We start from the raw sequence: 18,917 nt of genomic DNA on the forward strand, positions 1-18,917 counted from the left end.
CAGTGATCCTCAAATTCTAAAAAGTACTATGAAAGGTCAGGTGCACCACTATATTATGACCTACTTTACCCATGTAATGCTTTCTACAGTTTGCTGGTGAATGGTTTCCTTTCCATTTTCTACTACTGAGGACTAAGAGGCATGCATCACCAGTAAATGAGAAAACCTTTTACTATACAGTACTATGATACAAGTGTTATAAACACTAATTAATGCAAAGTTTCAAACTACATGGACAGAAATATGACACATAAGTAAGAAAGATCCGAATAGTTCAGCCTCAGTCACAGATCCGTTGAAGCTGGTCTCTGACCGAGACTGAAATATAAACAAATACAGTGGACCCCCGCATAACGATCACCTCCCAATGCAACCAATTATGTAAGTGTATTTATGTAAGTGCATTTGTACGTGTATGTTTGGGGGTCTGAAATGGACTAATCTACTTCTCAATATTCCTTATGGGAACAAATTCGGTCAGTACTGGCACCTGAACATACTTCTGGAATGAAAAAATATCGTTAACCGGGGGTCCAATGTATCATACGTGTGTTACCTATTCCTGTCCAAGTGGTTTCTCACTTTGCAACTATTGCTGTATATACAATATTCAACGTAAAATTAGTAAGACCATATTCTGTTCAAATATTGCCACATTTCAACTGTCTCACAGACTGTGTGTAAAGTATGTACTAAGCCTATGTAAAAATACAACTATGTAACTATAACACAAGGACCTCCAACGGAAATAAGTCACACTGTTTGATTTTACTGGGTTATCCAAGGTTAACTTCTACATAATTTACTATATAAAACCATTGTAAATGTTTAAAATTATGAATGAGGCCTAAATAAAAATGACTCCATTGCAATGGTCACAAAAAATAGTTTGTCAATCATTCACTTCTCCCTAAGAAACCTCTTCTACAGTTGTGATCACTGTCTCAGACCCCATTTGTTTTACCCATTCACATATTACATCTACCAACATTCCTAGACTTCATTGCCTCTTCCAACCTTTACTCCCACTCATATACACTTTCCGTGCCACTCACTGGGAGGAAAGTTGGTTAGCATAGCTAGCAGTGTAACTTTCTCCTTATTGGTAGGGGAGGAATAATCCTCCACCTTTCCTTGTGCTAGACAATCCATACTAGTATAGTGCTTCACATGAATTTTAGAAAAATAATGCACCACTCACCCATCTTCCTTGGTGGTGTAACACAGTCACATTCAGTCTCACCTATATACAATTTGTACACCCCTCACTCATCTTTCATTCTTCGGTGGTGTAGCACTAATACAGTACGTACATTATTGAAGTATATAGCAGACTCTTAAAATTTCGTCTACTGTGTACTGTATTATCAACATATTGCAAATGAAATTTTGTACCTAAGGTTACCCTATGTAAGAATGTAAGAGAATGATCGTAAGCTTGAACCATAAAAGTCCTGGGATAATTACATTTTGAATAAAATTGAGCTTGATGCCTTGCTTAGGGAAAGGCCATTATTTTAGGAAAAGGCCTAGCTTGGCTCCTGGGTGTTAATACCTATCTACATGGTCAGTTACTTTCTGGACATATCCTATACCAAGCTCTCTTATGTTTTTTTCCAACATGCTGGCCCTTTCCCACCAAGGCAGTGTGACCCAAAGAAAGAAAAACACTTTCACCATCATTCACAGATAATAACTGTCTTAGCAGAGGCACACAAATACAACAGTTCAGATGTCACTCCAAACAGCAAATATCCATATTTTATTTATCCTTTCATCACCCTGTCTTGTCAAGGATATTAACCATGGCAAAAAGAAAAATGCTAGTGATGCTGAAGGTTCCAAGAAGTTTGCATGTGAAACTATGCCAGCTTTGAAAAACATGGTGATAGATAGGCTTAAAGGTAGAGCAAAGGTCTTGGGAATGAGATGTACATTTGGTATTAAGAGAAACAATGATTTGTTAAATTTGAGAATGAGGTGATGATAAGAGCTTGCATAATGAGTAATCCTGACTGTATCTTGCTAAAGAGCATGTCAAGTAGGTCAATATAAATAAATAAGACAGGAAAGTTACTGAATTTACAGATTGAGCACAAAACAAAGAAAGATGCCCTATTAATGCCTTTATGATCATAGAGAGAAAATACTAACATACTATAAGTGTAAAAAGGTGGAAAGCCTGGAAAAGTGTGTTTGTTTACTATGCAACAGGCTGCATAAGATCAAATTTAAAAGCGGAAAGTGAGTCTTCTGTCCAAGCTCATTAATCACCCCTCGATTCCCTGTGCTTGAAAAGCAGACAAAACCGTCTGTTATTTGGCAGTCTAGCAAAACATGGTGGGAGGCACTTTTTATTGGCTGGTTCCAAACTTATTTTATTCTTTCAGTCAAAATGTAGCTTGTCAGAAGTACATTTTCATTCAAGATTCTTCTTACTCTCGATAATTCCCACAGCCATACTCAACTCTTGGACTCTAAACCCAAGTGTGAGGGTTGTACTTTTAACACCAAATATATCTTTGATACAACCACTGGACTGAGAAGTGACTAAGACATAAGGCAGGATGGAGAAAATTATGCCTGTATGATGAATAAATTCTCAGGTTTTCCCTCAACAGACAGTCAGGTCCAGGAAATTGTGGACCTGGCAAGAAGAGTGCCAGGTGAGAACTAAGAAAATATGCAGTCAGATGTAAATGAACTCTCGGATGAAGATGAAGAAGAGCAAACTGCAGGAGCTCAACTCAAGACAAGACAGGTGGAAATTGACAATCCAAGACATACGTGAGACACTGCATGATAGTGGTAAAGATCAGAGTTTTTGAGTGAATAGGATCCTGACAATTCTAGAAGCATTTACAAAGTCACAGTGTGACTTTGTAAATGGTCCAAGTAGGACCGAAACGTTGTCGTAAGCTTCTCTCTTTTATGTGCGGGTTATTTGTGTATCGTTCCAGTCATGGTATTGTGCCTTTTTCTGTTGTTTAGAAGCATTGATATGAAGCAGGTTCTGGACCAAGTAATGGTACCTTATTATAAACTGTATGAAATGCTGCATACCCACATTACAGAATAGCTAAGCATGACAGTATAACCATCAAATAACAATTCTGCATTGACATCAATGTAAGAACCACAACTATTAACATGAACAACAGCCTCAGCCATCAACAGCAAAACAACCACCTTGGCCCAGTAGGGCCACAGCAACTCTCTCTACCATCAAGATGAACATGCACCAGCAACCTGAATTTAAGGCAAGAATCAATTGTTTTATGTAACCTATTAGGTACATGTACAGTATTCTTTCTTATGAATTTTCTAAACCTCAAAACATTCAACTAGGCCTAGTAGGGCAACATCAGCCCTCTTCACACACTTCTAGACCAACAAGTAATGGCACCTACAGTGCCAGGTATCAAAACTTTTTTTTTTTTTCAGAAATTAAGAATTTTTCTAGACATCAAGAATGTGACCCTATTTTTCCCATTTTTTATTAATACATCGGCCATTTCCCAGCAAGGCAGGGTGGCCCAAAAAACAAAAACTTCCATCATCATTCACTCCATCACTGTCTTGCCAGAGGCATGCTTACACTAAAGTTATAAAACTGCAACATTAACACCCCTCCTTCAGATTTCTGGCACTGAACTTCCCATCTCCAGGAATCAAGTCCAGCCAGCCAGTTTCCCTGAATCCCTTCATAAATGTTACCTTGCTTACACTCTAACAGCATGTCAAGTCCTAAAAACCATTTGTCTCCATTTGCTCCTATCTAACACGCTCACACACACTTGCTGGAAGTCCAAGCCTTTCGCACACAAAACCTCCTTTACCCCCTCTCTCCAACCTTTCTTAGGCCAACCCCTACCCCGCCTTCCCTCCACTACAGATTTATACACTCTTAAAGTCATTCTATTTCGTTCCATCCTCTCTACATGTCCAAAGCATCTCAATAATCCCGCACCTCGTCCTAATCTCCAAACTATGGATTCTCTGCATTATATTCACACCACACATTGCCCCCAGACATGACATCTCCACTGCCTCCAGCCTTCTCCTTGTTGCAACATTCACCACCCATACCTCACACCCATACAAGAGTGTTGGTATAACCATACTCACATACATTCCCCTCTTTGCTTTCATGGAGAAAGTTCTTTGTCTCCACAGACTCCTAAGTGCACCACTCACCTTTTTCCCCTTGTCAACTCTATAGCTCACCTCATCTTTCATAGACCCAACTGCTGACACACCAACTCCCAAATATCTGAATACATTCACCTCCTCCATATTCTCTCCCTCCAATCTGATATCCAATTTCCCATTACCTATTTTTTGTATCCTCATCACCTTACTCTTTCCTATATTCACTTTTAATTTCCTTCTTTTATATACCCTACCAAACTCGTCAGCCAACCTCTGCAACTTCTCTTCAGAATCTCCCAAAAGCACAGTGTCATCAGCAAAGAGCAACTGAAACAACTCCCACTTTGTGTTAGATTCTTTCTCTTTTAACCCCACACTTCCTGCCAACACCTGAGCATTCACTTCTCTTACAACTCCATATGTTCTTCATTTTACAGAGCATAATATTACATGTATCACCACTTTCAGGGTGTAACCCACTTGAAATGAAAGAGTCTACTGATTTAAAAATTCTGTCTATTATAATGTGATTCAAGTAATATATTTTACTGAGTGCCTTGTTACATTATTAATAATTTTTCCTTACATTCTTATATCTGTATTTGCACAAATACTTTTTTTTAACACATTGCCCATCTTCCACCGAGGTAGGGTGACCCGAAAAAGAAACTCATCATCATTCACTCCATCACTATCTTGCCAGAGGCATGCCATATATTTAAAATATATGGAAATAATATAATGTGAACAACCTTTAAAGGGAGAGTGAAAAAGTATTTTCCATCAACTCCCCACACACAATATTAGCATCCTAAATAGTCTGAGTTTTATATTCTGGGATAATACTTAAAAGGTTCTGATGAAATATTGTACAGAATATTTTATGAGAAAGTGAAATACTGGGTAATTTATGTATTCCAGTAATTAAAACTGTGAAATGTAGAGACTATTTTAGGTTGCATGGTCCCGAGTCCTTAGTGCAGAACCCTTCAGAGTAGTGATCACCCTGGCACTTTGTCTAGTCATTAACAATTCCTGCAGGGCCTCTGTGCTTATGTTGCTCATCTAGCTGGTGTTGAATACTTAGTAAAATATTTTGAAAGAATGAGGTCAATGTAACTATTGTGAGATCATAGCAAAAATCAAACCGAGAGTGCTCAACCATCCTATGAGAAGTATAGCTAGAAGTAATGCCAGAAGTACAGCTAGAGTTAATGCAGAAAGTTGACAGATCAACTGGTGGAGGTGCAGCATGAATAAGGCTTTAAAAAGATGAGGTTTAAGTTTTTCTTTAACAGTTGGTATGTACTGTAATGATGATTCTATTAGTCTACATTTTTTACAATTCAAGTGGTATCCTGTCAGCTCTGCAAAGTGCTGCTATTTTGGTTACTTTTTCTGCAGTGGGTCTCTGATGGCCCATTTGGAATCTAACCTACCCCTCTTCGATGCCAAATATACTCACATTTTCTTTTTTACTAACTTATCATGGGCATTGTCACCTAGAGACCTTTGCTGCACTCAAGGGCTCCAGTTGTCAACCTTATACTCTCATGACACCTAAATTCACTCTCCTTTTTGAATATCTCTATTGCTGCAACTTCATTTGCTCAGGACCTGCACTTTGTCTGAATACATGGTAGATCTTCACTTCTATACAATTAATGCCAAGATTAGTCGTTCTCTGTGCTTTGCCCACCAGTTGTGGGAGTGCCATTTAACTTGTGTTCTTTGCTTCTTACAGGCCAGGTTGTGCCATTTAGTTTACAAGCATAACTCCCAATGAGTGTTCAGTGCTTGCCTGGAGATCTGGGGTCTCAGGTTCCCTCATTCCCTGTACCCTTCATTTACCATATGGTCAGGTGGAGTTGCTGGGCCCTCAGCTTTTCCAGGCCTATGTAGTAGGCCTTCTTCTGTTATAGGGAACAAAACATGTAGCCTGAAAATCAACTGTTAAATGAGATGTTGCTGTAATACAGGCAATTTAATAACTGGCAGGGCTGTGTGTGCTACCTCTTGCCTTCCTTTACTGCTCTACTAGGTTTTTATTTGTCAGTGTGTTTTGAGCGGTTTTTGAGTTACCATGTTTTCCAGGGTCTTGTTCCTGCTGTCTGTCTGTCCACCCTAGGCCCATCTAACAAAATCTGCTACATATTTTGTATTCTGGCAAGACTGCTGGTCCTTCCTTTCAGTCTCATGAGCAAGTATGATGACTTGTAAATAAAAAAAAAACTATATACATAAAATACACACTGATCTTTACTTTCCTGGATATTTCTTAATAGTTCTAATATTTTTTTTTTTTAAATTTAGGATGCCTGATGAGACTGGGGTGATGATCACTAAAACAATTAACAGATAATTTCTTAATGCTTCTAGGCTTATTTTATGATGGAATGTTCACTGAGCACAAGACACATCTGTATCCAACTGTAATTAAAAAAGTAAAGAAAAAACTTAGAACATACATAAAAACGAACACATTAAAATAAAAAAAGATTAATGAGGGCACATAATTTCATAATCATTTTTGCATTTATAAGGATCATGAGAATAAAATTAATGATACCAAACTCTAGCAAAATATTACAAGAAATGTCTCAACTCTGGATCAAAAATTTTTTTTTTCATCCAACAGGTCGTTAAATATTATATCGTTAAAAACGGAACTTTTTACAAACACAAGATTTCATAAAAAATCTGTAAATTTATTGTGACTTTTATTTTATTTTTTAACACATACTGTATCCAAATAACTCTTTCCTACTAAATAAAATAATTTTTTTTGAAATTCTGCCTGAGCTTCAGCTACCACTGGTGTTTCAACAACTGCCTTAAATACATTTTGTTACTAATTTAAATACTAATTGCAATTCTTTATGGGTTATTCAGACCTGTTAAGGCTTCATATTTAAATAGTGTATTGAAAAATACTTTACATTTCTGTGCATCTCAACAATTGTACCAGTTTCTTTTTACAGATAATTTTGATGATAATGTGTCAAAAACTGTTTTCATCAACTGATCTTACAACAGAAATTGTCTCCGGGGAATAATAAGTATGTAATGAAACAATCAGCTGTTTTGAGCCTTGTAGTTGTCAGTAAGTATTAAAATCAATGATCTGTAACTCTTAAGATTTTTACCCTAATTTAACAAAAACACTTTAGGCTTAAACTTCCACAAGAAGTTCAATATACTTCACAACATATACTGATACTGAAATAGACAAGTAACAACCCCCATATTTTTTAAGCATCAGCGATCAATAAGAATGAAGCACGAAGAAGAGTAAGGGCTCCCCATCCCCAACTGTAAAGGAATGTCCACTACTATGTATTCTGTCTGTGGCACCACCACTGACTTTTCAAGGTCAAATGTTTCCTCAAGTGTCTCCCATGTTTCATTTGCACCAATGGTATAAGTTTCACTATCACCTGTATTATACATATATGGAGGGATTTCATTAGTATGGCTGCACTGATTGTCACATATAACCTTTTTTGTTGAGTTTTTCCAGGATCCTGGAAATTCAGATTTATCTGAATGCCACAAAAATGTCTTGGAATCTCCAGCTTCCTCAAATCTGTTGTGACTAGACCCAGACTGAACTGAGGTGATGGTGTGCAATGAGGGTTCTTGGTAAAGTCCACTTACCCTTTGACCTGACTGCCCCCGCAGATCAAATGATGATGACAGATGCACTGAGCACTGTGAAGGTGAGAGTAATGGTGGGGGGGAGGAGCAGGTTACAAATGACAGCAAACGGGATCTGCCACCACACTCTGGCCCAGAACAACATTGTCTATGTAGGTCTTGATGTTCTTCAACACTGGAAACACTCAAGAGGCTTAGATCCTCATACCGTCATAATTCAGGGAACCTGTGGATAAAGGCATAAAAATATAATTTTATAGTGCAAAGATATGCCAAAAAAGAAATTTTAGGCAGTACCAAAATACTAAGTTAATAAAGTTTGCAACAAGTGCTTGACATTTCTGTATAAATGAATCTGGACAATAAAGTCTTTGAACTGTGTGGTGATGATACAAAATTCCTTGTAAAAAGCTGTAACTAATCATATGTAGGACAAATTGTTGGAATTATTTTTTAGCTTGAGTAACTAAACCTAAGAGATGTTACACTGTATATGCATGATACAGTTCAGCACTTTTCCAGTGCCTTAAGTTGCACAGACAAAAATATTAAATGGGAAGCTTCTTCCATTACACTGAAAATAAATTTTTGTACAGAGAAACATCTTAAAGAGTTCACTATTACATCACAGCCCAATGCAATCCTTCTACAGTCTTGAATGAACCTAGTTAAGGGTCATAATTATATTCTCAAACTTCTTAACACTGTGTTGGCTCAGCAGCAACATGAGAATCTGCTGGCTAACTGCCTGAGGTTCAATCTCACATTTCTGTTCTGTCAGATGCAAATGTGGAAATAAGTGGGTGAGGCAGGGAATAAAGCAGCAGGGATGAATTGGATTAAGACCAAGATGCTGAAAAGAGAAAATATAGTTTTGGAATGGTTACTGCAACTGATGAATATAGGTAGTTACTTACTTAAGTTTGCAGGGATGAGCTCTAACTCTTAGTCCTGTCTCTCAACTTCTGGCTAACTTGTGTGATTGAGTCATGTCATATTAGTTTTTCAAGTCATGTATGAAGTCTGCTTCCACTGCCACTGTTTAGGTTAATCCATTGTCACCACACATATCCTTAAAAAATGTTTCCTGATATTTTCATGGCTTATTTGGGTGCGTAATTTCCAACAATGCCCCTTTCGTCTTACTGCATCCCTGGTAAAAAGCCTATCCTTGCAACACTTCACTATGGGTGCGAGCTATAGTCTTTGAATGCTGCAGCAAGGAGATTGGAAGCCATGTTAATGTTCTTAAGATTAATGTGTAGTGTGACTATTATGTAGAAAATATGAGGGAAGAAATTAGAACACATTGTGGTGGTATTCAAGGAATAATTCAGAAAGCAGAGATGGATGGAAGGTGGTGTTAGAAACAAACCAGGAAAGGGTAAATGGAAGATATGAAGGCTCTGAGAGGTGGGAGCTAGAGCATCCAGAAGATATGCATGAAAGTGAAGATCAAAATGAGACTAGTGGTTTTGATGATTTGATGTGTTGTTTGAGTGTGAGCAAGATAATATCTATGAAGGGATTTAAATAAACACAATAGCCAAAGTTTTCTGGAGCTGGGATGACTAGTACCTGCACTAAAATATGGGTGGGAATTTGGTGATTTGGAGGACCACTTAAACTGTGATGCCCATTCACTTCTGGAAAGACAGCTAAAGAATCGCCTATTGAGAATGTTGCCTTCTTCCCTTACCTCAGTGGGAAATGGATGGTGACAGTTTTTTTTTATTTGTATGAATATGGGTAAGATGTCAACTACAAAAGTGAACTGAAATAAAAACATGCAAAACAAAACACTACTTTCATGATTTTTGGATAGCTAAGGTTATCAAAAATTTGTTGGTAAATTTATCTGAAACCACTCTTACCTATTAGGATCTTCTCTATATCCTAATGGAACTTCAAAAAAGGTGTCAGGTATGTCATTTCGAAATGCAAATTCTTGGAATGTAATTTTTGCTGAGACTGTTGGCAGGATTGGGATATCTGTAAGAAAAAAAAAAAAAAAAAAAAAATCAAACAATGCTGTTGCAGTATTATCATTAAATATTACTACCTGGTAGTATAATGTACGTATCTGGAAATTGCTCATATTGCATTAATTACACATAAAACAATGAAAGGGGTGAGGGATATTGCAGATGACAAGTAATCTTAATTGTAATGTCAACACACTTCTGACAAGACAGTGACTGAATGAATGATGCTGAATATGTTTTCTTCCTTGGGTCATCCTTCTTTGGTGGGAGATAGCCATTAAAAGGAAAAAAAATTGTTGCAGCATTACCTCCCATTCCACAGGTGCTATATAGTACCTGGGGAATGGGAGGTAATTAGGTTTAATATAAGGAATGATATTGGCAGTTTGGAGGGATATGTTGTGTATCTTTATATGTGTATGCTTCTAGACTGTTGTATTCTGAGCACCTCTGCAAAAACAGTGATAATGTGCGAGTGTGGTGAAAGTGTTGAATGATGATGAAAGTATTTTCTTTTTGGAGATTTTCTTTCTTTTTTTTGGGTCACCCTGCCTCGGTGGGAGACGGCCGACTTGTTAAAAAAAAAAAAAAAAAAAAAAAAAAAAAAAAAAAAAAATAAAAAAAAAAAAAAAAATAAAAAAAAAAAAAAAAATAAAAAAAAAAAGGAATGACAGGGGTAGCTTCAATTCCTTGGAACAAGACCTCTCACCAGCATTAACAAACCTCGCCTGAAAGTTTTATGTACAGTGGACCCCCGAGTTTCATGATTAATCCGTTCCAGAGAGTCTGCCGAATGACAAAATTGCTGAATGGCGTAACCATTTTCCCCATAAGAAATAATGAAAATAAAATTAATCCATTCCAGACACCCAAGAATATTAAAGAAATTTTTTTTTTCAAATTAAATAAAGATTTACATACAGAAAACAATGAAAAATCAAGTACATACATATATAAAATAATAATAACATTACACTTACCTTTACTGAAGACTTCTGGGTGGATGGAAGATGGGAGGAGGGGATAGGAGGAAGGTATACACTATTGTTTGGAAGGGAAATCCCCTTCCATAAAGACTTCAGGTACCAAGTCCTTATCTGGGGTTACTTCCCTTCTTTGTTTTTTAATGACACTGGGAACAACTTGAGATTCACTGGACCCCTGTCACACAAAATATCTGCCCAGAGAGCTCTGTTTCTGGCGTTTCTTTAAGATTTGTCTTAAGTGGAACACAACACTGTCATTGTACATGTTGCCAACACGGCCTGCAACAGCTTTGTCAGGGTGAAGTTCATTCATAAATAATTGCACTTCAGTTCACTTTGCACAAATGTCCTTAATCTTTGAAGAAGGCACGTTCCTCCATCTCTCTTCCTCCTCCTCTGCAGCAATTTCCTGAGCTGTGGTCTCTTGCTGTTGCATATGAAGCTCTTGCAGCTCTGTAGTGGTTAGCTCTTCATTGTGGTCCTCCACCAACTCTTCCACATCCTCAAAACTCACATCCAATCCTATGGAATTACCAAGTGTCGCAATACTTTCCACAATTGGCATAAGCTCCTTACGGTCAGCCCCAAACCCTTCAAAATCCCTCTCTTGTACACATTGTGGCCACAATTTTCTCCAAGCAGAGTTCAAAGTTCTGCAAGTCACTCCCTCCTAAGCCTTACCTATAAGGTTTATGCAAGTGAGGATATTGAAGTGATCAATTCAGTGTCTGAAGACACTTCAAAGCACTTTTGAAACACTGCTTTGGTGTACAGTTTGTTGAAGTTTGAAATGACTTGCTGGTCCATGGGCTGGAGGAGAGGAGTTGTATTAGGGGGCAAGAACTTCACCATGATGAAACTAAACTCCTTCACCATTTGCTCTTCCAAGTCTGGAGGATGAGCAGGAGCATTGTCTATTACCAAGAGGCACTTGAGTGGCAATTTATTTTCCAGGAGGTATTTCTTCACATTGGGGCCAAACACTTCATTAAACCAATCAAGGAAAATTTCCCTTGTGACCCATGCCTTACTGTTAGCCTTCCACATTACACATAAATTACTCTTGGCAACACTGTTTTCCTTGAACACTCTGGGATTTTCAGAGTGATACACCAGTAAAGGCTTCACTTTGCAATCCCCACTAGCATTTCTACAAAACATGAAAGTTAGCCTGTCTTTCATAGGCTTGCATCCTTGGAATGCCATTTCCTCCTGCATGATGTAGGTCCTCTTTGGCATTTTCTTCTAAAAGAGGCCTGTTTTGTCACAACTGAACACTTGTTGGGGTTGGAATTTTTCAGTGTCTATGTACTCCTTAAACTCCTGTGCAAACTTCTCAGCCGCTTTTTTGTCAGAACTGGCAGCCTCACCATGCCTTACCACATTGTGTATGCCACTACGCTTCTTAAATCTCTCAAACCAACCTTTGCTGGCCTTAAAAACACAAGCATCACCACTTGTTGCAGGCATTTTCTTTACGAGATCGTCACGCAACTGCCTTGCCTTTTCACATATTATTGACTGCATAATACTATCTCCTGCTAACTATTTTTGGGTAATCCACACCAACAATAACCATTCCACTTCTTTGAGGGTTTGCGATCTCTTTTTTGTCAGCATATCTACCCCTTTTGCAACAACAGCACACTTTATTTCCTTTCCCTTCACCACGATCGAAGTGATGGTTGAATGGGGTTTGCCATACATCCTGGCCAAGCTCTGTAACATGCACTCCACTCTCATATTTTTCAATGATTTCATTCTTGAATTCGATCGTGTTCCTCACTTTTTTTACCAAAGGGCTGGCACTAGCTTTCCTTGAGCCCATGGTGACTTACTTAGCAGTTGCCAGTATAAAAAACAATGGATTATTATGAAATGTATTGTATGAATGGTGCGGGAGACTGGCTTTGTGTGCGCGTTGGTGGGTTTCACGTACTAGATGGTCGCTGAATCACCAGTCCAATCACGAACCGTGAAGCTAAATTTTGCCGAAAAAACTTGCCGAAAGTCGGATTTCACGAAAGTCGTGGTCGTCAAACGGCGGGGGCTCACTGTACAATACATTTTTTGTAAAATCTTTATTGTAACATACCATTTTTTTCAACACGTCGGCCGCTTCCCACCAAGGCAGGGTGACCCAAGAAGAAAAAACTTCCATTATCGTTCAACACTTTCACCATTACTCAATCATAATCACTGTCTTTGCAGTGGCACCCAGATATGACAGTTATTCAGAGCATATACTTCAACTGTGTCACTAACTCTAGATAAATAACTTGTAGGTAGTAGGTTGGTAGACAGCAACCACCCAGGGAAGTACTACCGTCCTGCCAGATGACTGTGAAACAGAAACCTGTAACTGTTTTGCATGATGGTAGGATTGCTGGTTTCTTTTTCTGTCTCATAAACACGCTAGATAACAGGGATATCTTGCTACTCCTACTTACACTTTGGTCACACTTCAGACACGCACATGCATATATATATACATACATCTAGGTTTTTCTTCTTTTTCTAAATAGCTCTTGTTCTTCTTTATTTCTTCTATTGTCCATGGGGAAGTGGAAAAGAATCTTTCCTCCGTAAGCCATGCGTGTCGTATGAGGCAACTAAAATGCCGGGAGCAATGGGCTAGTAACCCTTTCTCCTGTAGACATTTACTAAAAAAGAGAAGAAAAACTTTATAAAACTGGGATGCTTGAATGTGCGTGGATGTAGTGCGGATGACAAGAAACAGATGATTGCTGATGTTATGAATGAAAAGAAGTTGGATGTCCTGGCCCTAAGCGAAACAAAGCTGAAGGGGGTAGGGGAGTTTCGGTGGGGGGAAATAAATGGGATTAAATCTGGAGTATCTGAGAGAGTTAGAGCAAAGGAAGGGGTAGCAGTAATGTTGAATGATCAGTTATGGAAGGAGAAAAGAGAATATGAATGTGTAAATTCAAGAATTATGTGGATTAAAGTAAAGGTTGGATGCGAGAAGTGGGTCATAATAAGCGTGTATGCACCTGGAGAAGAGAGGAATGCAGAGGAGAGAGAGAGAGATTTTGGGAGATGTTAAGTGAATGTATAGGAGCCTTTGAACCAAGTGAGAGAGTAATTGTGGTAGGGGACCTGAATGCTAAAGCAGGAGAAACTTTTAGAGAGGGTGTGGTAGGTAAGTTTGGGGTGCCAGGTGTAAATGATAATGGGAGCCCTTTGATTAACTTTGTATAGAAAGGGGTTTAGTTATAGGTAATACATATTTTAAGAAAAAGAGGATAAATAAGTATACAAGATATGATGTAGGGCAAAATGACAGTAGTTTGTTGGATTATGTATTGGTAGATAAAAGACTGTTGAGTAGACTTCAGGATGTACATGTTTATAGAGGGGCCACAGATATATCAGATCACTTTCTAGTTGTAGCTACACTGAGAGTAAAAGGTAGATGGGATACAAGGAGAATAGAAGCATCAGGGAAGAGAGAGGTGAAGGTTTATAAACTAAAAGAGGAGGCAGTTAGGGTAAGATATAAACAGCTATTGGAGGATAGATGGGCTAATGAGAGCATAGGCAATGGGGTAGAAGAGGTATGGAGTAGGTTTAAAAATGTAGTGTTGGAGTGTTCAGCAGAAGTTTGTGGTTACAGGAAAGTGGATGCGGGAGGGAAGAGGAGCAATTGGTGGAATGATGATGTAAAGAGAGTAGTAAGGGAGAAAAAGTTAGCATATGAGAAGTTTTTACAAAGTAGAAGTGATGCAAGGAGGGAAGAGTATATGGAGAAAAAGAGAGAGGTTAAGAGAGTGGTGAAGCAATGTAAAAAGAGAGCAAATGAGAGAGTGGGTGAGATGTTATCAACAAATTTTGTTGAAAGTAAGAAAAAGTTTTGAAGTGAGATTAACAAGTTAAAAATAGGAGAGGAGAGTTATTAAATGGAGAGTTAGAGGTATTTGGAAGATGGAGGGAATATTTTGAGGAATTGTTAAATGTTGATGAAGATAGGGAAGCTGTGATTTCGTGTATAGGGCAAGGAGGAATAACATCTTGTAGGAGTGAGGAAGAGCCAGTTGTGAGTGTGGGGGAAGTTCGTGAGGCAGTAGGTAAAATGAAAGGCGGTAAGGCAACCTGGATTGATGGGATAAAGATAGAAATGTTAAAAGCAGGTGGGGATATAGTTTTGGAGTGGTTGGTGCAATTATTTAATAAATGTATGGAAGAGGGTAAGGTACCTAGGGATTGGCAGAGAACATGCATAGTTCCTTTGTATAAAGGCAAAGGGGACAAAAGAGAATGCAAAAATTATAGGGGGATAAGTCTGTTGAGTATACCTGGTAAAGTGTATGGTAGAGTTATTATTGAAAGAATTAAGAGTAAGACGGAGAATAAGATAGCAGATGAACAAGGAGGCTTTAGGAAAGGTAGGGGGTGTGTGGACCAGGTGTTTACAGTGAAACATATAAGTGAACAGTAATTAGATAAGGCTAAAGAGGTCTTTGTGGCATTTATGGATTTGGAAAAGGCATATGACAAGGTGGATAGGGGGGCAATGTGGCAGATGTTGCAGGTGTATGGTGTAGGAGGTAGGTTACTGAAAGCAGTGAAGAGTTTTTACGAGGATAGTGAGGCTCAAGTTAGAGTATGTAGGAAAGAGGGAAATTATTTCCCAGTAAAAGTAGGCCTTAGACAAGGATGTGTGATGTCACCGTGGTTGTTTAATATATTTATAGATGGGGTTGTGAGAGAAGTAAATGCGAGGGTCTTGGCAAGAGGCGTGGAGTTAAAAGATAAAGAATCACACATAAAGTGGGAGTTGTCACAGTTGCTCTTTGCTGATGACACTGTGCTCTTGGGAGATTCTGAAGAGAAGTTGCAGAGATTGGTGGATGAATTTGGTAGGGTGTGCAAAAGAAAAAAATTAAAAGTGAATACAGGAAAGAGTAAGGTTATGAGGATAACAAAAAGATTAGGTGATGAAAGATTGGATATCAGATTGGAGGGAGAGAGTATGGAGGAGGTGAATGTATTCAGATATTTGGGAGTGGACGTGTTAGCGGATGGGTCTAGGAAAGATGAGGTGAATCATAGAATTGATGAGGGGAAAAGGGTGAGTGGTGCACTTAGGAGTCTGTGGAGACAAAGAACTTTGTCCTTGGAGGCAAAGAGGGGAATGTATGAGAGTATAGTTTTACCAACGCTCTTATATGGGTGTGAAGCATGGGTGATGAATGTTGCAGCGAGGAGAAAGCTGGAGGCAGTGGAGATGTCATGTCTGAGGGAAATGTGTGGTGTGAATATAATGCAGAGAATTCATAGTTTGGAAGTTAGGAGGAGGTGCAGGATTACCAAAACTGTTGTCCAGAGGGCTGAGGAAGGGTTGTTGAGGTGGTTCGGACATGTAGAGAGAATGGAGCGAAACAGAGTAATTTCAAGAATGTATCAGTCTGTAGTGGAAGGAAGGCGGGGTAGGGGTTGGCCTAGGAAAGGTTGGAGGGAGGGGGTAAAGGAGGTTTTGTGTGCGAGGGGCTTGGACTTCCAGCAGGCATGCGTGAGCGTGTTTGATAGGAGTGAATGGAGACAAATGGTTAATACTTGACGTGCTGTTGGAGTGTGAGCAAAGTAACATTTATGAAGGGGTTCAGGGAAACCGGCAGGCCGGACTTGAGTCCTGGAGATGGAAAGTACAGTGCCTGCACTCTGAAGGAGGGGTGTTAATGTTGCAGTTTAAACTGTAGTATAAAGCACCCTTCTGGCAAGACAGTGATGGAGTGAATGATGGTGAAAATTTTTCTTTTTCGGGCCACCCTGCCTTGGTGGGAATCGGCCAGTGTGATAATAAAAAATAAATATAAAAAATAACTTGGAATACATTCAGGAAGACATTCATCATTTAACTGAGTAGGAAATATGCTAGCCTCTGTTAATAAATACAAATAAAGGAGCAGGGTTTTTAAGACACAATATGTGATTTTTTAGCACATATAATAAAACACATATTTGTGAATATTTGGATAAAAATCACAAAACTTGCAAATATAACAGAAATAAATATTTTCACTTACTTTGACTGAACTACCTACGGTCAATGACACATATCGCTTGAAGGGTAAAATGTTTTCTATGATATATGCTAGGTGTACTTCCTATTGTTGTTATTATAAATTACTGCAAATTCTTAATTTGCTGGCACATACTATATAGTTATAGGTAGTAGGTTGGTAGACACCAACCACTCAGGGAGGTACTACTGTCCTGCCAAGTGAGTGAAAAACAAAAGCCTGTAATTGTTTTACATGATGGTAGGATTGCTGGTGTCCTTTTTTTCTGTCTCATACACATGCAAGATTTCAGGTACGTCTTGCTACTTCTACTTACACTTAGGTCACATTACACATACATTTTTTTTTTTATTATCACACTGGTCGATTCCCACCAAGGCAGGGTGGCCCGAAAAAGAAAAACTTTCACCATTATTCACTCCATCACTGTCTTGCCAGAAGGGTGCTCTACACTACAGTTTTTAAACTGCAACATTAACACCCCTCCTTCAGAGTGCAGGCTCTGTACTTCCCATCTCCAGGGCTCAAGTCCGGCCTGCCGGTTTCCCTGAACCCCTTCATAAATGTTACTTTGCTCACACTCCAACAGCACGTCAAGTATTAAAAACCATTTGTCTCCATTCACTCCTATCAAACACGCTCACGCATGCCTGCTGGAAGCCCAAGCCCCTCGCACACAAAACCTTTACCCCCTCCCTCCAACCTTTCCTAGGCCGACCCCTACCCCGCCTTCCTTCCACTACAGACTGATACACTCTTGAAGTCACTCTGTTTCGCTCCATTCTCTCTACATGTCCGAACCACCTCAACAACCCTTCCTCAGCCCTCTGGGCAACAGTTTTGGTAATCCCGCACATCCTCCTAACTTCCAAACTACGAATTCTCTGCATTATATTCACACCACACATTGCCCTCAGACATGACATCTCCACTGCCTCCAGCCTTCTCCTCACTGCAACATTCATCACCCATGCTTCACACCCATATAAGAGCGTTGGTAAAACTATACTCTCATACATTCCCCTCTTTGCCTCCAAGGACAAAGTTCTTTGTCTCCACAGACTCCTAAGTGCACCACTCACCCTTTTCCCCTCATCAATTCTATGATTCACCTCATCTTTCATAGACCCATCCGCTGACACGTCCACTCCCAAATATATGAATACATTCACCTCCTCCATACTCTCTCCCTACAATCTGATATCCATCTTTCATCACCTAATCTTTTTGTTATCCTCATAACCTTACTCTTTCCTGTATTCACTTTTAATTTTCTTCTTTTGCACACCCTACCAAATTCATCCACCAATCTCTGCAACTTCTCTTCAGAATCTCCCAAGAGCACAGTGTCATCAGCAAAGAGCAACTGTGACAACTCCCACTTTATGTGTGATTCTTTATCTTTTAACTCCATGCCTCTTGCCAAGACCCTCGCATTTACTTCTCTTACAACCCCATCTATAAATATATTAAACAACCACGGTGACATCACACATCCTTGTCTAAGGCCTACTTTTACTGGGAAATAATTTCCCTCTTTCCTACATACTCTAACTTGAGCCTCACTATCCTCGTAAAAACTCTTCACTGCTTTCAGTAACCTACCTCCTACACCATACACCTGCAACATCTGCCACATTGCCCCCCTATCCACCCTGTCATATGCCTTTTCCAAATCCATAAATGCCACAAAGACCTCTTTAGCCTTATCTAAATACTGTTCACTTATATGTTTCACTGTAAACACCTGGTCTACACACCCCCTACCTTTCCTAAAGCCTCCTTGTTCATATGCTATCCTATTCTCTTTCAAAAATAACTCTACAATACACTTTACCAGGTATACTCAACAGACTTATCCCCCTATAATTTTTGCACTCTCTTTTGTCCCCTTTGCCTTTATACAAAGGAACTATGCATGCTCTCTCCCAATCCCTAGGTACCTTACCTTCTTCCATACATTTATTAAATAATTGCACCAACCACTCCAAAACTATATCCCCACCTGCTTTTAACATTTCTATCTTTATCCCATCAATCCTGGCTGCCTTACCCCCTTTCATTTTACCTACTGCCTCACGAACTTCCCCCACACT

The 18,917-nt window shown here is 39.0% G+C and overlaps 1 protein-coding gene across 5 annotated transcripts in view; it reads right to left on the bottom strand.

The window, feature by feature from the left end:
• Positions 1 to 3,390: 3,390 nt before the first annotated feature.
• Positions 3,391 to 18,917, bottom strand: part of LOC128696706 (ankyrin repeat domain-containing protein 13C) — a 42,857-nt gene continuing 27,330 nt past the window's right edge. For 4 of the 5 annotated variants that reach the window (XM_070094550.1, XM_053788076.2, XM_070094551.1 and 1 more), the window contains exons 10-11: positions 9,684 to 9,801; positions 6,860 to 8,035 (exon numbers count right to left, since the gene is read on the bottom strand). In XM_070094550.1, coding sequence (XP_069950651.1) covers positions 8,020 to 8,035; positions 9,684 to 9,801 — 134 coding nt within the window. In that variant the 3' untranslated portion in view covers positions 6,860 to 8,019. Of the gene's footprint in view, positions 6,583 to 6,859; positions 8,036 to 9,683; positions 9,802 to 18,917 lie in introns of those variants that run through there. The other variant, XR_008408193.2, reaches the window with a different exon arrangement.

This window comes from Cherax quadricarinatus, chromosome 46, assembly GCF_038502225.1.
Source record: "Cherax quadricarinatus isolate ZL_2023a chromosome 46, ASM3850222v1, whole genome shotgun sequence".
NCBI lineage: Eukaryota > Metazoa > Arthropoda > Malacostraca > Decapoda > Parastacidae > Cherax > Cherax quadricarinatus.